Source organism: Cervus elaphus, chromosome 31, assembly GCF_910594005.1.
Source record: "Cervus elaphus chromosome 31, mCerEla1.1, whole genome shotgun sequence".
NCBI classification, from domain to species: Eukaryota; Metazoa; Chordata; class Mammalia; order Artiodactyla; family Cervidae; genus Cervus; species Cervus elaphus.
This window is the reverse complement of record NC_057845.1, coordinates 54,139,784-54,158,432: the sequence shown is the minus strand read 5'-3', so window position 1 is coordinate 54,158,432 and position 18,649 is coordinate 54,139,784. Positions and strand designations below refer to the sequence as shown.

At 38.4% G+C, this 18,649-nt stretch overlaps 1 protein-coding gene across 1 annotated transcript in view; it reads right to left on the bottom strand.

Annotated features, from left to right (window-relative positions):
• Positions 1–17,118, bottom strand: part of CD96 (CD96 molecule) — an 89,213-nt gene extending 72,095 nt beyond the window's left edge. The window contains exons 1-3 of the mRNA XM_043892996.1: positions 16,963–17,118; positions 14,846–15,199; positions 2,952–3,076 (exon numbers count right to left, since the gene is read on the bottom strand). Coding sequence (XP_043748931.1) covers positions 2,952–3,076; positions 14,846–15,199; positions 16,963–17,023 — 540 coding nt within the window. The 5' untranslated portion in view covers positions 17,024–17,118. The remainder of the gene's footprint in view (positions 1–2,951; positions 3,077–14,845; positions 15,200–16,962) is intronic.
• Between the last annotated feature and the right edge of the window lie 1,531 nt (positions 17,119–18,649).

Sequence of the window (18,649 nt, the reverse complement as noted above, 5' to 3'; positions counted from 1 at the left end):
TATGACTTTTTCATCATCACATCATGCACACCGACCCTCAGCTGACATCCTCTGTGCTTACTTAGTTACCTCTTGTGCTATAGAAATGTTAGATACACAGTTTGCACCAGATGCCTTTCTACTTCAGTGTAGTTGTGATCCTGGAATGTAAAATTCCAGAGTGCAATGGATCTGCTCCATGGACACATTTTAACACAGTCTCAGCATGGGATCAGGGATACACAGTCAATAATATTTTTATGATAATTGAAAATCCCAATAATTACCTTTCCCGTGAGGGTCATTAACTGAATTAGATTTTAGAAAATTCCACATACAGAACGTGGCTTTTGTTTTCCAGTGACCTAGATTAAGCTAATTTTAGTTTGTCAAATTGTTTCCAGGGTTTAACGCAGCTCATGAAGTGGGGAACATTCTGCAGCTCCCCAGAGTTACTGAGTTCGATATACCGATATACGGGGTTTTCTACCCTCCTGAGCTCATCTTCATCATCTCTTTGTAACCTTTTCTAAAAGTCACATTATATCATATCTGTAAGAACAATTGGTTATCATTATGATTATTACTGCTGGCTTAACAAGGGACTAAAGTACTAAAATATGGATTGAGGGGATATTTATATCCTCTGCAGACTTATAACAGTCATGACATAAAGACATAAAGAGCTGTAGTTTATTCCTTAATAATGGGAGATTAGATGATTTCATCTCAGACTTGCTGAATCCCACAGCGCTGGCAGGGTGGAGGACGAATGTAAATCAAAGGAGCAAAAAGATTTCAACATTTAAAAGGGGAATGCACAGTTGGAATTTAATCAGCATATTGGCCAATACAATGTTCCCTTTGAAAGGAAGTTTCTTTCAAAAAGATTCCTCAAGTTGTCTCAATTATGATGCATTCTTTAAAGAGAGAGCAGGGCCTGAGGTTTCAGTAGAACTTTATGACTCACTCTCTCACTGTGACCTTAGACGCAATCTCTCCACCCCTTATTTATCTCAAATGTCTTGGCAGGATTCAAAGATAATGTTTACAGAGCCTTCTTAGTTTCTCTGAGGACAACTGTTAGAGGACGTCTTATCAGTTATCCAGTCACTGATACTTAATGAGCATCTCATTAACTAAGCACACAGCTGGCATGAGGTTTAGTGATCACCCATTTAATAGGAAGCCAACAAATAGGACTATGAAGGCAGAGGACAAAGAGAAATGAAGCAAATCCATTCAGTTATTTATTAGCTGTTTACTGAGTGCCTATGTCAAGGCAATATACTAGATCCAGGGATTTTTAAAATGAGTGATGCAGCTTTTTGCCCTGGAGAAGTTCAGTGTCACAGAAAAGATACAAGCTGACTGAAAACTTTAACAGTTTCTTGGAAAAACAGATTAGACTCTCTTCAGATAAGACAAGGATACTACAGATCAACTTCATAGCCTGCAAAAATCTCTAAGTAAAGCTTTATTAAATCTTAGTCTTTTTGATTACTAGTAAATATTACTACCCCTATTGATAGTGAATTAGTGATAATTAGGGTGGAGAATTTTTGTCCATTGGTGGAAATATTAACAATGTAAGCTAGGTATAGATACTGTATTTCCATTACAGTAATGTTTAGTGCAGCAGGATTGTGTCTTCTTGAGAAGCTCTCTATTCTTAATTTTTTTTTTCTAAGAACCACCTTGTATCACATTAGTTAAGAAAAACTGACTTTTATTAATGATGGGCATAATGTCAGGCAGGAAGTCTTACATTTTAGCAACCAAACCATAAAAAGGGAGAGCATACATTTTTCGACATGATAAACAGACACTGTAGCTTTTAGAACAATTTGAGAAAGGCATTTTATAATGTCTTTTGATCATACTAACTATCCAAAAAATATCTAGACAATAAAAAATTGTTAGTAGGTTGTATTTTAAAGTTTCCTTGAAAGTCTGTTATTTTGGATTTGGCACATCCTCAGAGAAATCTTTTTACATGAAGGGTCAGTTTTGAAGACAGTCCACAAAAATCTACTAACTTGTAACAGAAATGATCAAGCATGCAAGTACAGTATTTTGCAGATGGTATCAGCTGCTATACTCATGGACATCTATTAGTTATGTAAGAATTTTTAAATCTTGTGTTTTCATTTTGATGAAGACCTGAAAAATTAATATAGTCATATTCTGGATCATCTAAATAACCCCACCCATTTCATGATCCTCAAAATTGTGTTTATGGTAATCTTTATAATTGTGTAAGGCTTGTGTTATCAACTGATTTAACAGTAGTAGTAGAAGTCCACTCTGTATATTGGTTAATAGCTGGATGCCATTTGGTTGACTTGCCTTGGAAAATTTCCCATAAAAATCCATATTTCTGTTTTGTTTTATTCTTGTAAGTCAGAAAACATAGCTACCATGGGCCTGTCATTACCTGTGGCGGTGATGGAGCTGGGCAGTGGCTGTTTCGTATAGACATACTGCTGCTCTCATGGACATTTTCTGTTTGTATCTGATATACGTTAAGAGTTTGTGTTTCCCAGTCCAAGCAATGTTGTGTATTTCCCAGGATGTGGTAGTAGGGTTCTGGGAAAAAAGGGAGTCTACGCCCCTGCACGTGTTGTGCGTCAACAAATAAGTGTGAGTAGGGCTTCTGCTGGATGTGGCTCCTCTCCAGGGCGCCATCACACTTTCTTCTCTCTGTTGTCATTGTTGAGTATACAGCTTGAAATATAAACTAACCTTTAGGAACTACTTTCTAAGTCCCTGCATTCAAAGACCCGGGGGCTTGCTGAGTTGGAAGGAATCCTAGTGTCCTCCCTTCCCTCCTCCAGACATTAACTCAACCTTCAGATAAGGCTTGTCTCTTATCCAGGGTGCTTCCTTCCCTATTATTACTTGTTATTCATCTTCACTTCATTAATATTTAAAGATCATGGCCATTATTCACTGAAAAGGGCAACACTTACCACCAGCCATGCCAAGGTGAGCGCAGATGAAATTTCTAAGGAGGTGTTTTGAAAGCATGGTATTTCCAGAGTCCTGTTTATCTCTATTTCTATTGTATGGTTGCTTCTCCATTCTTCTTGTGCAACTGTAACAAAACATAAGGAGGGAAAGACATGGATCTATGATTGGTCTGTAAAGTATTTTTAATCCAAGAAACAGTTTTAGTATAGAGATTCAACTGTCTTCAGGGTACACCTATGAAGAGGGCCCCACCACCTACAGTCCTCGTTGTATGAATGGCTTACCAGGGTCACTGAAAAACTACAGGGAAACTCCCTTAACAGAATCCAGCTCACAGTTCAGTACATTCTTCTGCTTTAACCTCAAGTTGGTGCGTTAGTCTTTAGATCATATTTCCTGGGTCAGGCAGAATATAAAACATTATAATCTGGCCTCAGTTGTCTTTTAAAATTTTTAATAGACAATTTTTTTAGAGAAGTTTTAGGTGCATAGCCAAATTGAGCGGGAGGTACAGAGTTTGCTTATGCACCCTGCCCTCATGCATGCACAATCTCCCCCCTTGTTATCGTCTCTAACCACAGTGATGCCTTCATTACAATCAATGAAACAACATCAAACACATCGTCACCCAAAGTCCATGTTTTATTTACATAAGGCTCACTTTTGGTGTTGTACATTCCATGCCTCTTGACCAAAGTCTGATATATATCCACTCTTGTAATATCATATAGAATAGTTTCACTGACCTAAAAATCCTTTCTGCTCTGCCTTCCCATCCCTTCCTTTCACCAAACCTCTGACATATGCTGATCTTTTCACTGCTTTTATACCTGATTGTCTTTTTAGGGCTTACAGATATTTCTCCAAAGAAGAAATCACATAGAAAAACATATCAGGAAACTCCAAGGAAGCATGTTTAATGAATTATTTTCATTTTAAAAGTGATATGAAAAAAAAAAAAAAAGTGATATGAGATAAATAGTTTTATAGTCTCTCTTTTGGGGAAAGTTATATACATATATATATACATTTGTGAGTAAACTGTAATATCAAAAAATAATTTATAAATGATAATTCTATCATCTTACTATCCTGAAAATCTTATTCTTTTTTCCTATATCTATACAAATCTTGTTTGTATGCATGTATTTTTTTTTCATACTTTGCAATTTTATTTACCAGCAAATGTTACCTATAGCTTTACTTAAAAGGTTTTGCATGATTCTTAAGCTACCTGTGGTTGATATTTCTATTACATCACATACATACATCATAATTTGTTTAGCAATTTTCAAGTATTGAATCATATGCTTTTTCATTTTTTAACTTATTTAAACTATTACAATCTTTATAGCAAGGTTCATCCTTAAACTAATAGCTTTCTTCTGACCATTTAGCTACTTAAGGTACATTCCCAGAAGTATAATTAATAGGTCATGAGGTATGAACATTCTCCTTATTATCAACAGCTCATTTTTTAAAAAACATGGGAATATTTCAAATGTTGTATTTTGCCTTTAAAGCTTTGCTGCATTTCAAGCTCTTGTCAGTATCAGTTGTCCTCTTGAATGATAACTCTCTCCTCCTGCTTTCTTAATTGAAGCCAGGCCTTCCCATTAGGGCCCATCTTCCCTGCATCATTCTCAGATAGTGGTTGTTTATTTCTTATATCCTTATTCCCTCAAGATCAGGAGGACTGGATCAGGGCCTTCCTTGCTGCTTCCATATATTACTCCAACCTCAGAATTTAAAAACCAGAACAAAACAACAATAACAAAAATTCCTGTCTTTTATGGTTAAAAGCATTTCCTATAACAGCACTCCCAAATGGAGTTACATGCATATCACCACCAAATTTTTTCACCATATTTGCATACCACCATTAATACTATTTAGTTTTATTTTTGAGATTATAATTGTTCTACTTACATCACTTTATTTTAAACAGAGACTGACCAAGGCACATATTTGTATAGTTTATGAAATCTACTTGATATGTGAATTCTATTTTAATGTGCATTACCCAAACACATAAGTAGTAAATTTTTGTAAAGTTAGTCCAGATTCTGAGAAGTTGGCAATACAAGTGGCATAACTCTAATATCCCTGAGATTCCTAATAAAAACAGACTAACTAGAGTAGTAAAACTATAAGCAATATCTATGGGAACACTAAATAACAATATAACATCATTAATAGTTGGGGATAAATCAACAAACCACTATGGTGTAAGCAACTGTGCAAAAAGAAACAGGAAAATCCGTGGCCCTTAGAACTAAGAACTTACCCCTCCTACCTTCCAAAAAAAAAAAGTCAACAATCACTGGAAAGAAAGGCCAACTAATCTGAGAATAGCAGCAGAAATAGAGAAAGAAGTTTGTAGGCAGCAAATTACCAGAGCCTTCAAGGGAAAAATGAAAAGGCTTGTCAGTGCTAGAGCAGAGGGGACTCCTCAGAGAAATCCCACTCTGAGACGAAACCCCTGGGAGTAGAATCCAAATTACACCAGACAGGCCCAACAGGAGAAAGCAAAGAGGCAATTTAGATAAAAGTGAGGGATAGGAGGAAAGGAAGTGCGTCTTACAAAGTACAATGGCATATAACTTAATTTGAAAATAATAGAAGACAGAGCTCTAGAGACACTGAAGACTCTAGAAAAGATAGACTGGTGTACTCTTCCATGATAAAAGTCAAAATCTATTTAACAAACATATTTAGAGCAATAGAAAAAAAGTGGGTTGGAATCACATATAAAGATACCATAAGAAAAAAAGAGAATAGAGAGCAAAGTAACATTCCTACAATAATAACAGCATATTAGAAAGATATGACTTCAAAATAAATAAAAACTATAGCTAATTATAAAAAATAATTAGCCCAATTATTCAAAATGAGCTAAAAGAAATAAAGAAAATGATATAAGCTATGATAAATTTTAGAAAGACTGATAAATGAGTCATTTGGAGAGAAGAAATTCTATAGAAAAGTGAGAAAATTCAGGAAAGTGTTGGAAATAATATGGTTTTAAAATCATTTCAGAAATTAAGAGCAAACTAGCAAAAAAACCAAGAATGTATTAATACAAAAGTTTAAAAATAGAATGAGGGAAATTTTTAAGTGAAATGTTAATAAATAATGTTATAAGCAAAAAGAGGTAAAAGAGATTCAAAGAAAGAGATGGGCAAGAAGATGGAGAATATGTTTAATAAAAGATACTCAAGGAAATAAGCAATAGAAAAACACTGGAAATTATAATTCTAGTACAATTTCTTAAAATAAAATGACTAGAAAATATATATTAAAAAATTATACTGCAAAAGTAGGAAAATACTCTCAGAATGGATATTAAGCATATTTTAATAAAAATGTTAAACAAAATCAGTTCCAGGGAAAGAAAATCAAATTGTTACTAATTTTTGGACAGCCATTCTTTATGCCAGAAAGTAATATAGTAAGTAATATTTAATGGGCTTCCCTGGTGGCTCAGATGGTAAAGAATCTCCCTGCAATGCTGGAGACCCAGGTTTAATCCCTGGGTCAGGAAGACCCCCTGGAGAAGGGAAGGGCAACCCACTCCAGTATTCTTGCCTGGAGAAGTCAATGGACAGAGGGGCCTGGCGGGCTATAGTCCATGGGCTTGCAAAGAGTTGGACATGACTAAGCAACAATAACACACAACGGATTTAATATACTCAAGGGAAAAATATATGAGTTGAGGATATTATATTCAATCTTTAACATGAAGATTATGAAAATAAAACTTATTAAAAGTCACGCAGGAGCTCAGGGAATATTGCCCCATGAACATTTCCTGAATATTCTCCAACAGAACATACTTCAAACTGAAGAAGTGAAGTGAAGTGAAGTGGCTCAGTTGTGTCCAACTCTTTGCGACCCCGTGGACTGTAGCCTACCAGGCTCCTCCGTCCGTGGGATTCTCCAGGCAAGAGTACTGGAGTGGGTTGCCATTTCCTTCTCCATGGGATCTTCCCCACCCAGGGATCAAACCCAGGTCTCCCACATTGCGGGCAGAAGCTTTACCCTCTGAGCCACCAGGGCAGCCTGTTCAAACTGAAGAGACATTTACATAAAGGCTGAGGGTAAGTGTTTAGTATGTATTTACCTTTAGCACTAAGAATAAATAATTGTTATAAGTGAGTAGTAATGAATATTTTTAAATGAAGATACAATATAAGTATCAAAAACAGGGTTGGGTGGGTATTGAGGGACTCCTTGTTTCGGAAGCATGAAGAGGTCAGTGAAAAAAGATACATGTAAAACTGAGCAAGTGTGTTAAAAATCACCATTTTCAGGGCCTTCCCTGGAAATTGACCAAAGACAAACATTTAATTGAGAAACAATTCTTCTTGACAAGCCACCAGAGCTTCAGTAAGAACAGTAGGAGTCTGCAGCCTGCTTGCTTTGGGATCCTTCCATCACCTTTCTCAACTAGGTCGGAGAGAAAGGTCATTTCACCATCTTAGAGCTGGCTACAAAATCCAGCAGCTTTACTTCCAAAAGGGACAGACTTAAGTTAGGTGTGAGCATGAAAATCCTTCACTTTGTCAGCTAGCAGGGATAAACTTGGTAGGAAACAGAAAAAAACTGAGGCTTGGTCAGCCTGGATGTGCAGTCCCAGTGGGGTGAGCGGCAGACCAGACAGTGAACAGAGATTCTAGAAATCAGAGAGTCTTAAAAGAGCTGACATAAATTCTTTACACACCCCAGGCTGACTGGGAAAAATATACATGTGTAAGGGGATCTGAGAGAGCTCAGTGAAAAGTGAAAGTCAAGGGAGGTATTACTGTCCCAACTTTTAATGCAGTCTCTAACTCCCTCCCATACAGACGTCCATGTGTAGAGGGTGGAAGCCTATTCGGCTTGAGGTATTTGAGCACGATTTTTGCCAAATTCATTTGTGGACCAACAAAGGGAATTTGACAGTGTACAGGCAATTCCTTGGAAGCAAAACTAAAGACATAAGAATTATAGTAAAAAGCTAAGCAGAGGTATCAATGGCCATACGCTGCAAAAGAGAGAGATTTTGCAATTTAAATATGAGTAAGTTATTGAAAATTTTAAAAACCCATGGACTGTAGAGTTGTCACGTTACATTTCTTTTTTTAATGTTTAGCTTTCAATGACAACAAAATGATGATGTATGAAGGAAACAAGAAAGGTGACCCATACTCAAGAAAAAAGTGGTTCATTGAAATTCACTTTGAGTAGACCCTATATTAGATTTAACAGACTTCAAGGCAGCTCTTAAAAGTATGTTCAAAGGATTAAAGCAAAATATGGTGACAATGATTCAATACATAGGGAATTTTAGTGAAGATAAAAAGAAACAGATGATTATTCTAGAGTTAAAAGTCAATAATAAAAGTTTAAAAATTCACTGGAGATTCTCAACAGCCAATTTGAGATGGCAGAAGAAAAAAAAAATCAGCATACCTAAATAATGATTAATATAAATTACCTAATCTGAAGAGCAGAGAGGAAGAAGATTGAAGGAAAATAGAGAGTTTCAGAACCATATAGGACAATATCAAATGTTCTAACATATATGTAATTAGAGTCATAGAAGGAGAGATGAAACAGAGGAGGACAGAACAAATATTTGAAGAAACAAAAGCCAAAACTTTATATTTGATTTTTAAAAAATTTCTCCAAATTAATCTACACATTCAAGAACTTTAAAACCTAAGTAACATAAATATAACCAAATACCCACCTAAGCATATCATAATCAAACTGCCAAAAGCCAAAACAAAGAGAAAATTATGAAAGCAATCAGTAAGGAAAACAATCTCAAACTTATCACATGCAGGGACCAATAACAGAATCACTGGCTCACGTCTCACTGGAAACAATGAAGATCAGAGACATGTTCAAAATACTGAAAGAAAAAGCAGTCCACTAAGAATTTTACCCTCATTGAAACTAACGTTCAAAAATAAAAAATGAGAAAAAAAGACAAAACAATTCATGGCAAGTAGATTTTTCTTATATGAAATTCTAAACTATGTCCTTCGGGCTGAAAGGAAATGATACCAAATAGTAACTTCTCTCCATGGGATGAAATGAAGAGCATATAAAATGGTAAATATATGGGTCAATATAAGGTTTTATATATATTTTCTTTTTCTTCTCAGCTTTTTTTAAGAACATGAAATTCTTCGAATCCTTAACTATAACACTGCTCTGCTGGGTCTATTATATGCGATCATTCATGTGTCTGCTTTTTCTCCTTTTTCCACAACTTACTCCAGCACATCCCTTCCTTTTGGTATTATTGTCATTAACAACACAATATGTCTTCTTTATATATGTAATACATATAACAAACTGCATACATAGAAAAACAGAAACATTGGAGTTAACAATAAGGATATTAAAATAACTTTTTAACATATTCAAGAATAGAGAAAAAGATGAAGGGAATAGATGAAAAGATTAACAAGTTCATCAAAGAATTAACACTCTATCAAAAACAATAACTTTAAAATATAATATCAGAAATTAAGAATGAATTTGATGAGATTGAAAAATTACTGTATATCAAGAAAAACACTATTTGTTAATTGGAAAATAGGTCAATAGAGAATTTCCAAACTGAACCACAGAGAGGAAAAAAAGTAGGAAATAGAAAAAAAGTACTAGAAAGAATAAAAATATATTTTGATATAGTATATAACACTAGAAACCTAACATTAGTTTAAATACTAATTTTAAAATATGGAAGTGTTAGAAATAAAGAGTGAATTTCTGTATAATCTAGGAGTGGGGAAAATTTTTCTTAAGTATGACTCAAGTTTAGAAAAAAAATTTTTCTAATTAAGAAAAAAATTAAGAAACCATTAAGAAAAATATGATAGATTCTGTTTCAAAAAATAAGAATATGCTGCATTGGAAACAATACCATAAGAAAGTATGGATAGATGAAAAACAGAGAAAATATTTGCAGTTTATATCACAAAGGGTTAATATATTTTATATATAGGATATTTTCAGCCTAATAAAAATAACTATAATGAATTAAAACTCACTAATATCCTTAAGTTCATATAGATTCTTGATACTGAACACAAATACTTATTTGTCACCTAAGAATGCTAGTGAACAAACTCATTTTTAAAACTGGTAAGTGAAGGGAAAGAATCAAGTGTCTATTCTGTTTTTTTTTTTTTTAAACAAATTGTATATCTAGTAAACAATTGGTTCATGAGAGGAAGTTCCTCTTTATAAGAACATTTCAGCTGACAAATGAAGGAAAGAAAGATTAGAACATCACTATTTGGCAGCCAATAATGAATGAATGGATCTAAGGCAATACCCATCAATGGCCGTTAAGATCACAAAACCAGACATTATGTAGTGATGATGTAACTACACAACATCATCTACGAAATATTCTTACCAGAAGATAAAAATAAATGTGATCAAATATGTATACCTAACTAAAAGGTGAAAGAAGAACATGGAGATGCCATGAGATATAAAAGCAAAATCCAGGCTGTGGGTAATTATACAAGACAAATAATCAAATTTGCTCAACAGGTGCATTGGCAAAGAAAAATAAGAAATGTCAGACAGCCTTCAGATTAAAAGAAAATAGACTGGTCAGAGGCAGGGGGTGGGAGGCGGGCAAAATGAATGAGGATGATAAAAAGGTATAAAGTTCCAGTTATAAGATAGATAAATTCTGCAGATGTTATGTAGAGCATAGTGATTAAAGTGAAAAGCACTATACTTCATGTTTAAAAGTTGCTAAAGGAAGCACATCTTAAAGGTCCATCATAAAAAAAAAAACTGTAACTGTGTGAGGTGATGGGTATTAACTGCTTACTGTGATGATTACTTCGCACACACACACACACACACACACAAGATCATCATGTTGTATACCTAAAGTGAACACGACGTTACATGTCAGCTATATCTCAATGAAACTGGGGGAAAAAAGGTTGAAGAACAAATTCTGCTTTTAGGCAGGGTAACAGCATGCAGTTAGACCAAGATTTTCAAGATTATATTATCAGGATTATTCCTTTCTGTTACCAGTACCACCTCTGTTATTGCAGTCTACACTACTTTATTCCTACACCTCCTCCTCCTTCTAGTACCATTCCTCCTTCTTCTCCTGCTAATGCTTCTAAAAACGTGAACACCCCTCCCCACAATTAAAGCCACATTGTATGTTTTATAGCCAGTTCTAAGAACGACATATTTTAAACGCATTAAAGTCTTAATAGTCTGAAGCACTGTGTGATCAAGTAGCATCAAATGAAGGGAACCTGGATTACAATCACCCAAGGCTTGACTCAAAGAATTGTGTTTCTTGGAATAAATCAAAAAGGAAACTCTGTCATACCAGAATGAAAAAAGAAGCAAATGCCAAGCAGTGTGTAACATTTCTGCCCTCGTCCACAGCCTTGAAGCCCTGGTCCATACAAACGAACAAGGTGCACTTAGAAGAGTCCCTTCTCAGCTTTTCGCGCAAAGCATTTTCCCTCAAAGGCTCCAGGGCGGGCGCGCAGGCTTTAGACACGTTGTTTTGTGAACAGACCCCGCAAACAGCAGAGAGGAAACAGAAGGAGGTCGCCGCCACCTCTGGTCCCTCCGCATTTTCACATTTAGATTCGTACTCGCCACTTCAGCTGGTGTTTCGTCACCTACTGCACATACTCGCACTCGGGTGCTTTGCCGACCCAACCAGCCTGTCGAAGATCTCCCAGGGATGTGAGAGGAGGTGGCCCAAGTGAGGAGAAGTGAGCGAAGACCAAAAGAATTAAAGGGAAAAAGATATCATTGGGGGAATTTGACAGGGCTTTTGAGTAACAACTCAAGAGGCCCCATCTAAGTATCTGCCCCTTGGGTTTACACCAGGCTCGCATCTTTGATCAGGTGGCACTAGTGGTAAAAAGCCTCCTCGCCAACGCAGGAGATGTAAGAGACAGCTGATTCAGTCCCTGGGTTGGGGAGATCCCCTGGAGGAGGCAATGGCAACCCACTCTAGTATTTTTGCCTGGGAAATCCCATGGACAGAGGAGCCTGGTGGGCTACAGTCGATGGAGTTGAAAAGAGTCAGACACAACGGAGGGACTGAGCACACACATCTTTGATCACTGCATGCTGAGTTTTTTCCCTTTCTCTCTTTTTTTCTTTTCCATTTTGCTCCCTTTATACCCAAATGCACCACACCAGAACATTTCTTTAACACTGACACCATTTTTCTCCCCTCTGGTCCAGCTGATGAACAGCAAAGTTATAACCAGATGACTGGGAACTGACAAGCACAAAGCATGTACAGATGACTTCTGTCTCCCCAGTGATTTGCTGTTTTTAGCAGCTAGAAGCCTGGCCCTTTAAGAAATACATTTTCCCTCAAAGGCAACACCACTCTCCTTTCTGAATGACGCAGTATCTTCTTTCCATTGGCTATCTTCATGTCAAGCCATTCCCACCTCCTATTTCCTATCCATGTTGTCCATTCTCCATGGAATAAACGTTAGGTTCGCAGATCTGTAGCAGCATAGTTTCCAGTTTTAAGAAGACAGAAAATCTTTGTCTAAGGTGAAGTTCAACATGTACTTGTGCTAAAGTGTGGCAAATGTCTGTTGGGCTCCTTATTAAAGAAAACAAAGAAAGAAAGTGAAGTCGTTCGGTCCTGTCCGACTCTTTCCAACCCCATGGACTGTAGCCTACCAGGCTCCTCCGTCCATGGAATTTTCTAGGCAAGAGTACTGGAGTGGGTTGCCATTTCCTTCTCCAGGGGATCTTCCCAACCCACGGATTGAACCCGGGTCTCCTGCACTGCAGGCAGATTCTTTACCATCTGAGCCACCCATATTAGGCAAATGCAAAGAGAGGAGGGTGGACTCATTTTTTAATAAGACCTGAGAAATAGCATTCACTCATTATGATTGTATTTACTATTCATAATGAAAACTACCACTTTCCAAACTCTTGCTCTTTGGCAGGAACTATGCTAAGTGCCTTACAGTGATTACCTCACCTACTCATCAAAATCATGGTACCCATGAAGGAGGTCCTATAATTATCTGTATTTGCTACATTAGGAAACAGAGACTTAGGGACTTAGAATAAGATGGTAAAGATGAAACATGTAATGGATGACAGAGCCCACATTCAAATGCAGGCTACCTGACTCCAAAATATATATTATGCAGGTAAACTCTATACAGGTCTCGTTTCTCTTCATTCTACCTTACCACCCCAATCCATCCCCAAATGAAGCATTTTTCCTGGAAATCAGCAATGGGAACTGGGGCACTGTAAAGGCAGAGGTAGAGGAGGTCCTGCTCTGTAGCTGGGCTGCCAACACCATGGTCTTATCTCTTGATGAGAAGTGGAGAGGAGATAATAAATCCATGTGTGGTGTTCGTCCTGGGCAGCTCCTTGCCTTCTTTAAGCATGGCCTTTGTGAGTTAGTTTTTGTTGTGTGTTTTCCTTAAACCACCAGGTCACTTTGCCCCTAAGTTAAAATCATTCCATTTCGTGTGCATTTTCCATTTGTTGACTTTCAGTTTCATTTTTTCCACTAGTATAGAGATCATTTACTTTGAAGTGAAGTGAAGTGAAGTGAAGTCACCCAGTCGTGTCCGACTCTTTGTGACCCCATGGACTGTAGCCTAACAGGATCCTCCGTCCATGGGATTTTCCAGGTAAGAATGTTGGAGTGGGTTGCCATTTCCTTCTGCAGGGAGTATAGAGATCATTTACTTTAGGACCAACTAATTTAGGGTAGCCATTATTATCATCATTTTCCAGATGGGCTCAGAGAAGGTACATGCCAATCCCCAGGTGAAATTCAGTTCCAGCCAGAAAGGAATTAGAACTTCAACCTAGGAGTCCTGCCTCCAAAGGTGGCCCTATAAAGCAAGCATGAGTGAATGCTACACATTCAGCAGCCTCCTTGGTACTTTTCCCTGCCTTATATGAAATATATCCAAAGCCACTTTGATAAATTCCCCCCCTAAATCTGCTCTGATTCCTTAGTCTCCCACCTCAGGGAATGGCACCACCGTTCAGGAGTATTTGCCAGACACACGCACGTTTTCTCTCTCCTTCATTCACACTGCCGTTGTCCTAGATCCATTCTGTTCCCAAGTCCTACCTGTTTAATGCCCAAAGCATCAAATCTGTCATCTTCTTTCTATATCTCCCCAAACAACCACTCTGTCTCTTCTGCGTTACTGGGGTTGTCCCCTAAGTTATCTCCACCTTTTCTTCTCATCCCCTCTCACTTCATTCTCATACTGGTGCTGCTGAAGCCAGCACCATCTTTTCGTAACAAATTCGATCAGGCTATAATGTCATGCCATCCTTGGGATGAAAATACTTCGTGTCTTACCAAGGCGCTTAGACAAATATCAAAGCCTTGAACATGGTTGACGAGGTTCAGTATGATCTGGTCCTTACTGTATCTCCCACTTCATCCCTTAAACCTGCACCGCAGTCCCACTGGCATTTCCCCATGTCCTCAAATACTGCACAGCCCTTCACAACAGCAGTTTCCTGTCTCTGGATCCATCATAAATCTCCCACCGCCCAAATAGTGTTAAATATCTACGCAGTCTTCAGACCTCGGCTCAGGTGCCACTTTCTCAGAGTCCATTTCCCTGGCTTCTATCATGTATTCTCACAAAACCACTGCAGCCTTTATCACTTATCACTGCTTCGATTTAACACTAATTCATGGCGTTATTTGATCAATTTCTGTCTTCATTTCCAGGAAATACCTCTTTCCACTCAACCTTCCTGTACTTAGCACTGTGCCTGGCACACGGCTGGCTCAGAATACATACTTGCTGAAAGCTGAATGCTTTCAATACATGCTTCCTTTCCACTCGCAGTCATAGTTACTCACCATTTGTCTGGATCTTTAGGCTGTAGACTTTTGTCTGAATGCCCTCTGGATACAGAGTGAAGCTACACTCATACTTCCCGGTCATCGAGGAGGAAACGTTCCTCAAGTACAGAGTCCACTCAAACACATTCCCAGGCGCCTCTCTGAAAGCCACCAGTGACCTACAGGGACCCTGGCTGGCACAGTAGAAGCCATGCTCGGGATGATAAACAGCAAGCAGGTCCCCCTTGTCAGTGACCTTGGACCACTGCATCTGCACCAAGAAGCCTTTCTTCTGCGCTTGGCAGGTCAGGTTGACATCAGAGCCAGGTAGAGCGTAAATGTGTTCTTCTGCGCTGAAGGTTTCCACTACTCCTGAAAAGGAAGGGTGTGACCATCAGTTTGCGTGATTCCCAGAGGGGGATTCCTTGGTGAAAGACCTTGGTTACTCTGGGGAACTGAGGGAGCAGCTGGAACTTTCTTCCCTGGCTGCCTTAGCATTTGGAGGGAACTTGCACCCACTAGTAAATTTATTATGACAGCTATTCCTACAATGAATATAATTGGCTTTTTTGTTTATGAGTTAACAGCACATAACACATAATAACACCAAGTATTATTTTCTGAAGCTGAAAAGTAACCAATGAGAATATAACAGTTTGAAAAAATACACGTTTACAGGTGGCTTTGACATATAGGTTATCTTGTTTAATCCTCCACACACATCAAAGCGTAATGCTGTTAACACTAGTCATCAAAGGGGAAACCAAGGCACAGAGAGATTACGTGGTTTGCTTAAAGCCATCCTTCAGTGAGAGAAGATGAATTCAGTTGTCCAGAGTCTGTGCTCTCTCTATAACCTTCAGGACCTCCAAACCGCCTTCCAAATTGGTTGAGAAGAGTAAGGGATTTGACATTCAATACAAGAGAGTCAAAAGGGCCATCCTTTCCCTATAATTAGGATTCCTGAGGTAAAAAGGGGAAAGAGTGGCAGAGGTTTCCATTAAGAATAAACCATTGAGCATCATCGTCTATAATCAACACTGAGACACTACACTTGAGAGAAGATTCCCTCTCATCAGTTCTTTGACCAAACGGCACAGGACTCTTCAGACGTGTTAAGCCTTGGACATGCCATCCATAGCGTAGGTCTCAGCTTTAGAATTAACATGGAATACTGTTTCAGGAATGATATATTATTGTGACAAGTACCACTGAAGCTCACAAAGGAAAAAGATAAAAAGATGACAAGCAACTGAGAAAAAGACAGGCTCTCAAAGGGACTTGACAAAGGGGAATTACTGTACTTTTATGGATGCAGAAGTTTGGGTAGGCAGGGTTAGTGCAGCTTAATGTAGCTGCCTGGGAGCTCAGCTTTGCCTGATAATACACCTCTTATCCTATCTAAAGCATTATATTCCAATGTCTCCTTTGATTTAGAAATCCTCTTTAAAATCTTCGTAGCTATATCTGAAAAGCACAGTTAATTCTTAAGACACTCAGGCTCACGGTAATACCCTCATGCTATGGAATGCAGAATGAATCTTCCTTCTTGCTATTTTCAATAGGCCCTTTAGGCACTGGTCCCCACTGTCACAAAGAGTCTGCTTTGTCTTCCAGGTCCACACCTATACATGCCTCATTAAAATTCAGCATATGTTCAACTCCCAAAGATCTGAGTATTTGGAGGAGAAATGCTTGTTAAATCCAAAAGAGAAATTATTTGAGAGAGAGAAAAAGTTGAGCAAGGAGCTCTGAGCCTTGATGGCTTTATGAATCTTTTTTTTTTAGTGTTGCAGAGTTGTTCTGACAACCATTTGGAGAGCATTTCATTTTCAAGAAGCATAGTTTTTCAGTTACTCCAGAGACCCTCTTAGGAAGGAAATGGGTGTAAATGTCTCAGAGCAGTGGCACAAACCACCCATTCCTTTCTTGTTTTTAGTGCTCATTTGCAATAATTTCTAGATCCTTGCATCTCGCTGAGAGCTGCCACTTAAATACATAACTGAAAACTTTAGTGACAATCTGCCTTTGGTGATCAATTCCAGCAGTAGTCACAAGGCATTTTCAATGAACAGAGGCCCCGTTCCCTCCCTGAAGCAGCCAGTGTGACAAGAAGGGACAACCCGAAGCCTTACCCCTGACCAGGTGCATCTGGATGATGGAATAGACAGCACAGTATGTCCATTTTCCCCCCATTGTCTCCTGAAGGCCTCACACCAGCATTTTCATAATGATCACAGAAGTCAACAGATGCTTTTAACTAAGAAAACTCCAGCCTCCCTCTTCGTGCTGAAAAACCCCACACCCACCACACGCCTGTGTCTGTTTATCACTTGGCAAGACCCCAGGAAATGAAACGTCGACAGGAAAGTAATGTGGTTCAGAGCTAAGTATAACCTTCAACAGAACAATGTTGAAATTGTTCTCTGCAGTCTTCTGCATCACCTTCGTTAAAAGCATTTCCAGGATCCAAAGATTCTCCCCTTCAGGATCTGTGTCAGTCAAACTGCTTCTAAAATCCAAACAAAGGAAATCACGCAGCGCAGTTCATAATGTGCTTTTCAGACACTTCTTTGCAAGAGCACAAAGTCATTTAACAAATGTGAGCTCACCATCTTTCATAATAGTCTTTCTGTTCAATTTTAAAATATGTTTTCTTTCCAGAATTACTCCAGGGTGAAAGGACAAAGAATTAACACATTTAATTTTAATAAAATCTGAAAAGTAACAGAGGTCAGCTCTTGCTAGGAAATGGGATTTTAACATCTCCTTTCTTTCAGGGAAACCCACATTCCCTGAAGATGTAGAAGTGAAGGCTCCTTTTCCAGTCCATCCAGGATAGGCTGGTGGTCAGGGAGGAAAGTCTCCCACCGTGAGGGCAGGAGGTCTGCTTTGATGATGACAGAAAAGCATGTCTGTGCTTCAGCAAACACCAGACAGAAATGGAGAAAGCAATCAGAATCCAAAGGCCGAGTATCTCCCACCTCAGCTGGTTCCCAGGCCTGTTAACATCCACCCACTAACTTCCATTTACAGAGGACGGAGACTAGATCTCAGGGAAGCGACTCCTTGGTAAAGATGTCCGGTTATTCACAGAAGGACAGGATGACTGTTCCCTGCCAGATACAACTGTACTGGGTTTCTAGTCTGGGGTAAAATATGGATGTCTTTACCTCCCAACATGAAGAAATGTTAGGCTGGAACTACAGAATAAGTTTAATGAACCTAGAATAAAAATAAATATATACCATCTAATGAACAATTGGTGAAATAATCTGTGACCTTAATCTGATTACTGAAATAGAGGAAACACCCAGCAAGCCTAAAGACAAATGAGGAGGCTGAGTTGTGTTCCTAAGATGGTTTCTCTTTTGAGGTCAGGCAGAGATAATTTTGACCAGGTTGTCATCAAGTATCACGTTATTATGCATGGACTGATCTGTCCCACACAAGGATTTAGGGGGATATGGATGATGCTAAGATATAAAGCATCACTCCTGCCATTCAGGAGATTTTAGAATTACCTGGGAGAAGAGAATTTCACATGATGAAATAGGGCTACTGTCTTCCTGGATGTCTAGGCTACCCTCTACAGCACCACTACAAACATTTGCTATGACAACTGTCATACTTACTCGTTACTACTCAGCTAATGATGTTTCCCGCAAAGGCCAGACAGTAGAGTTACTGATCTCCTATTCCAGGACTCCCCGACTTTTATTCTTACTGCCCACTCCCAACTCCTCAGAAAGTCTCAGGTCCCTGGAGATGTTGGGTCAGGTGGGGCTGACAGGTATTTTCAGGGAGGGATAGGGAGTTCAA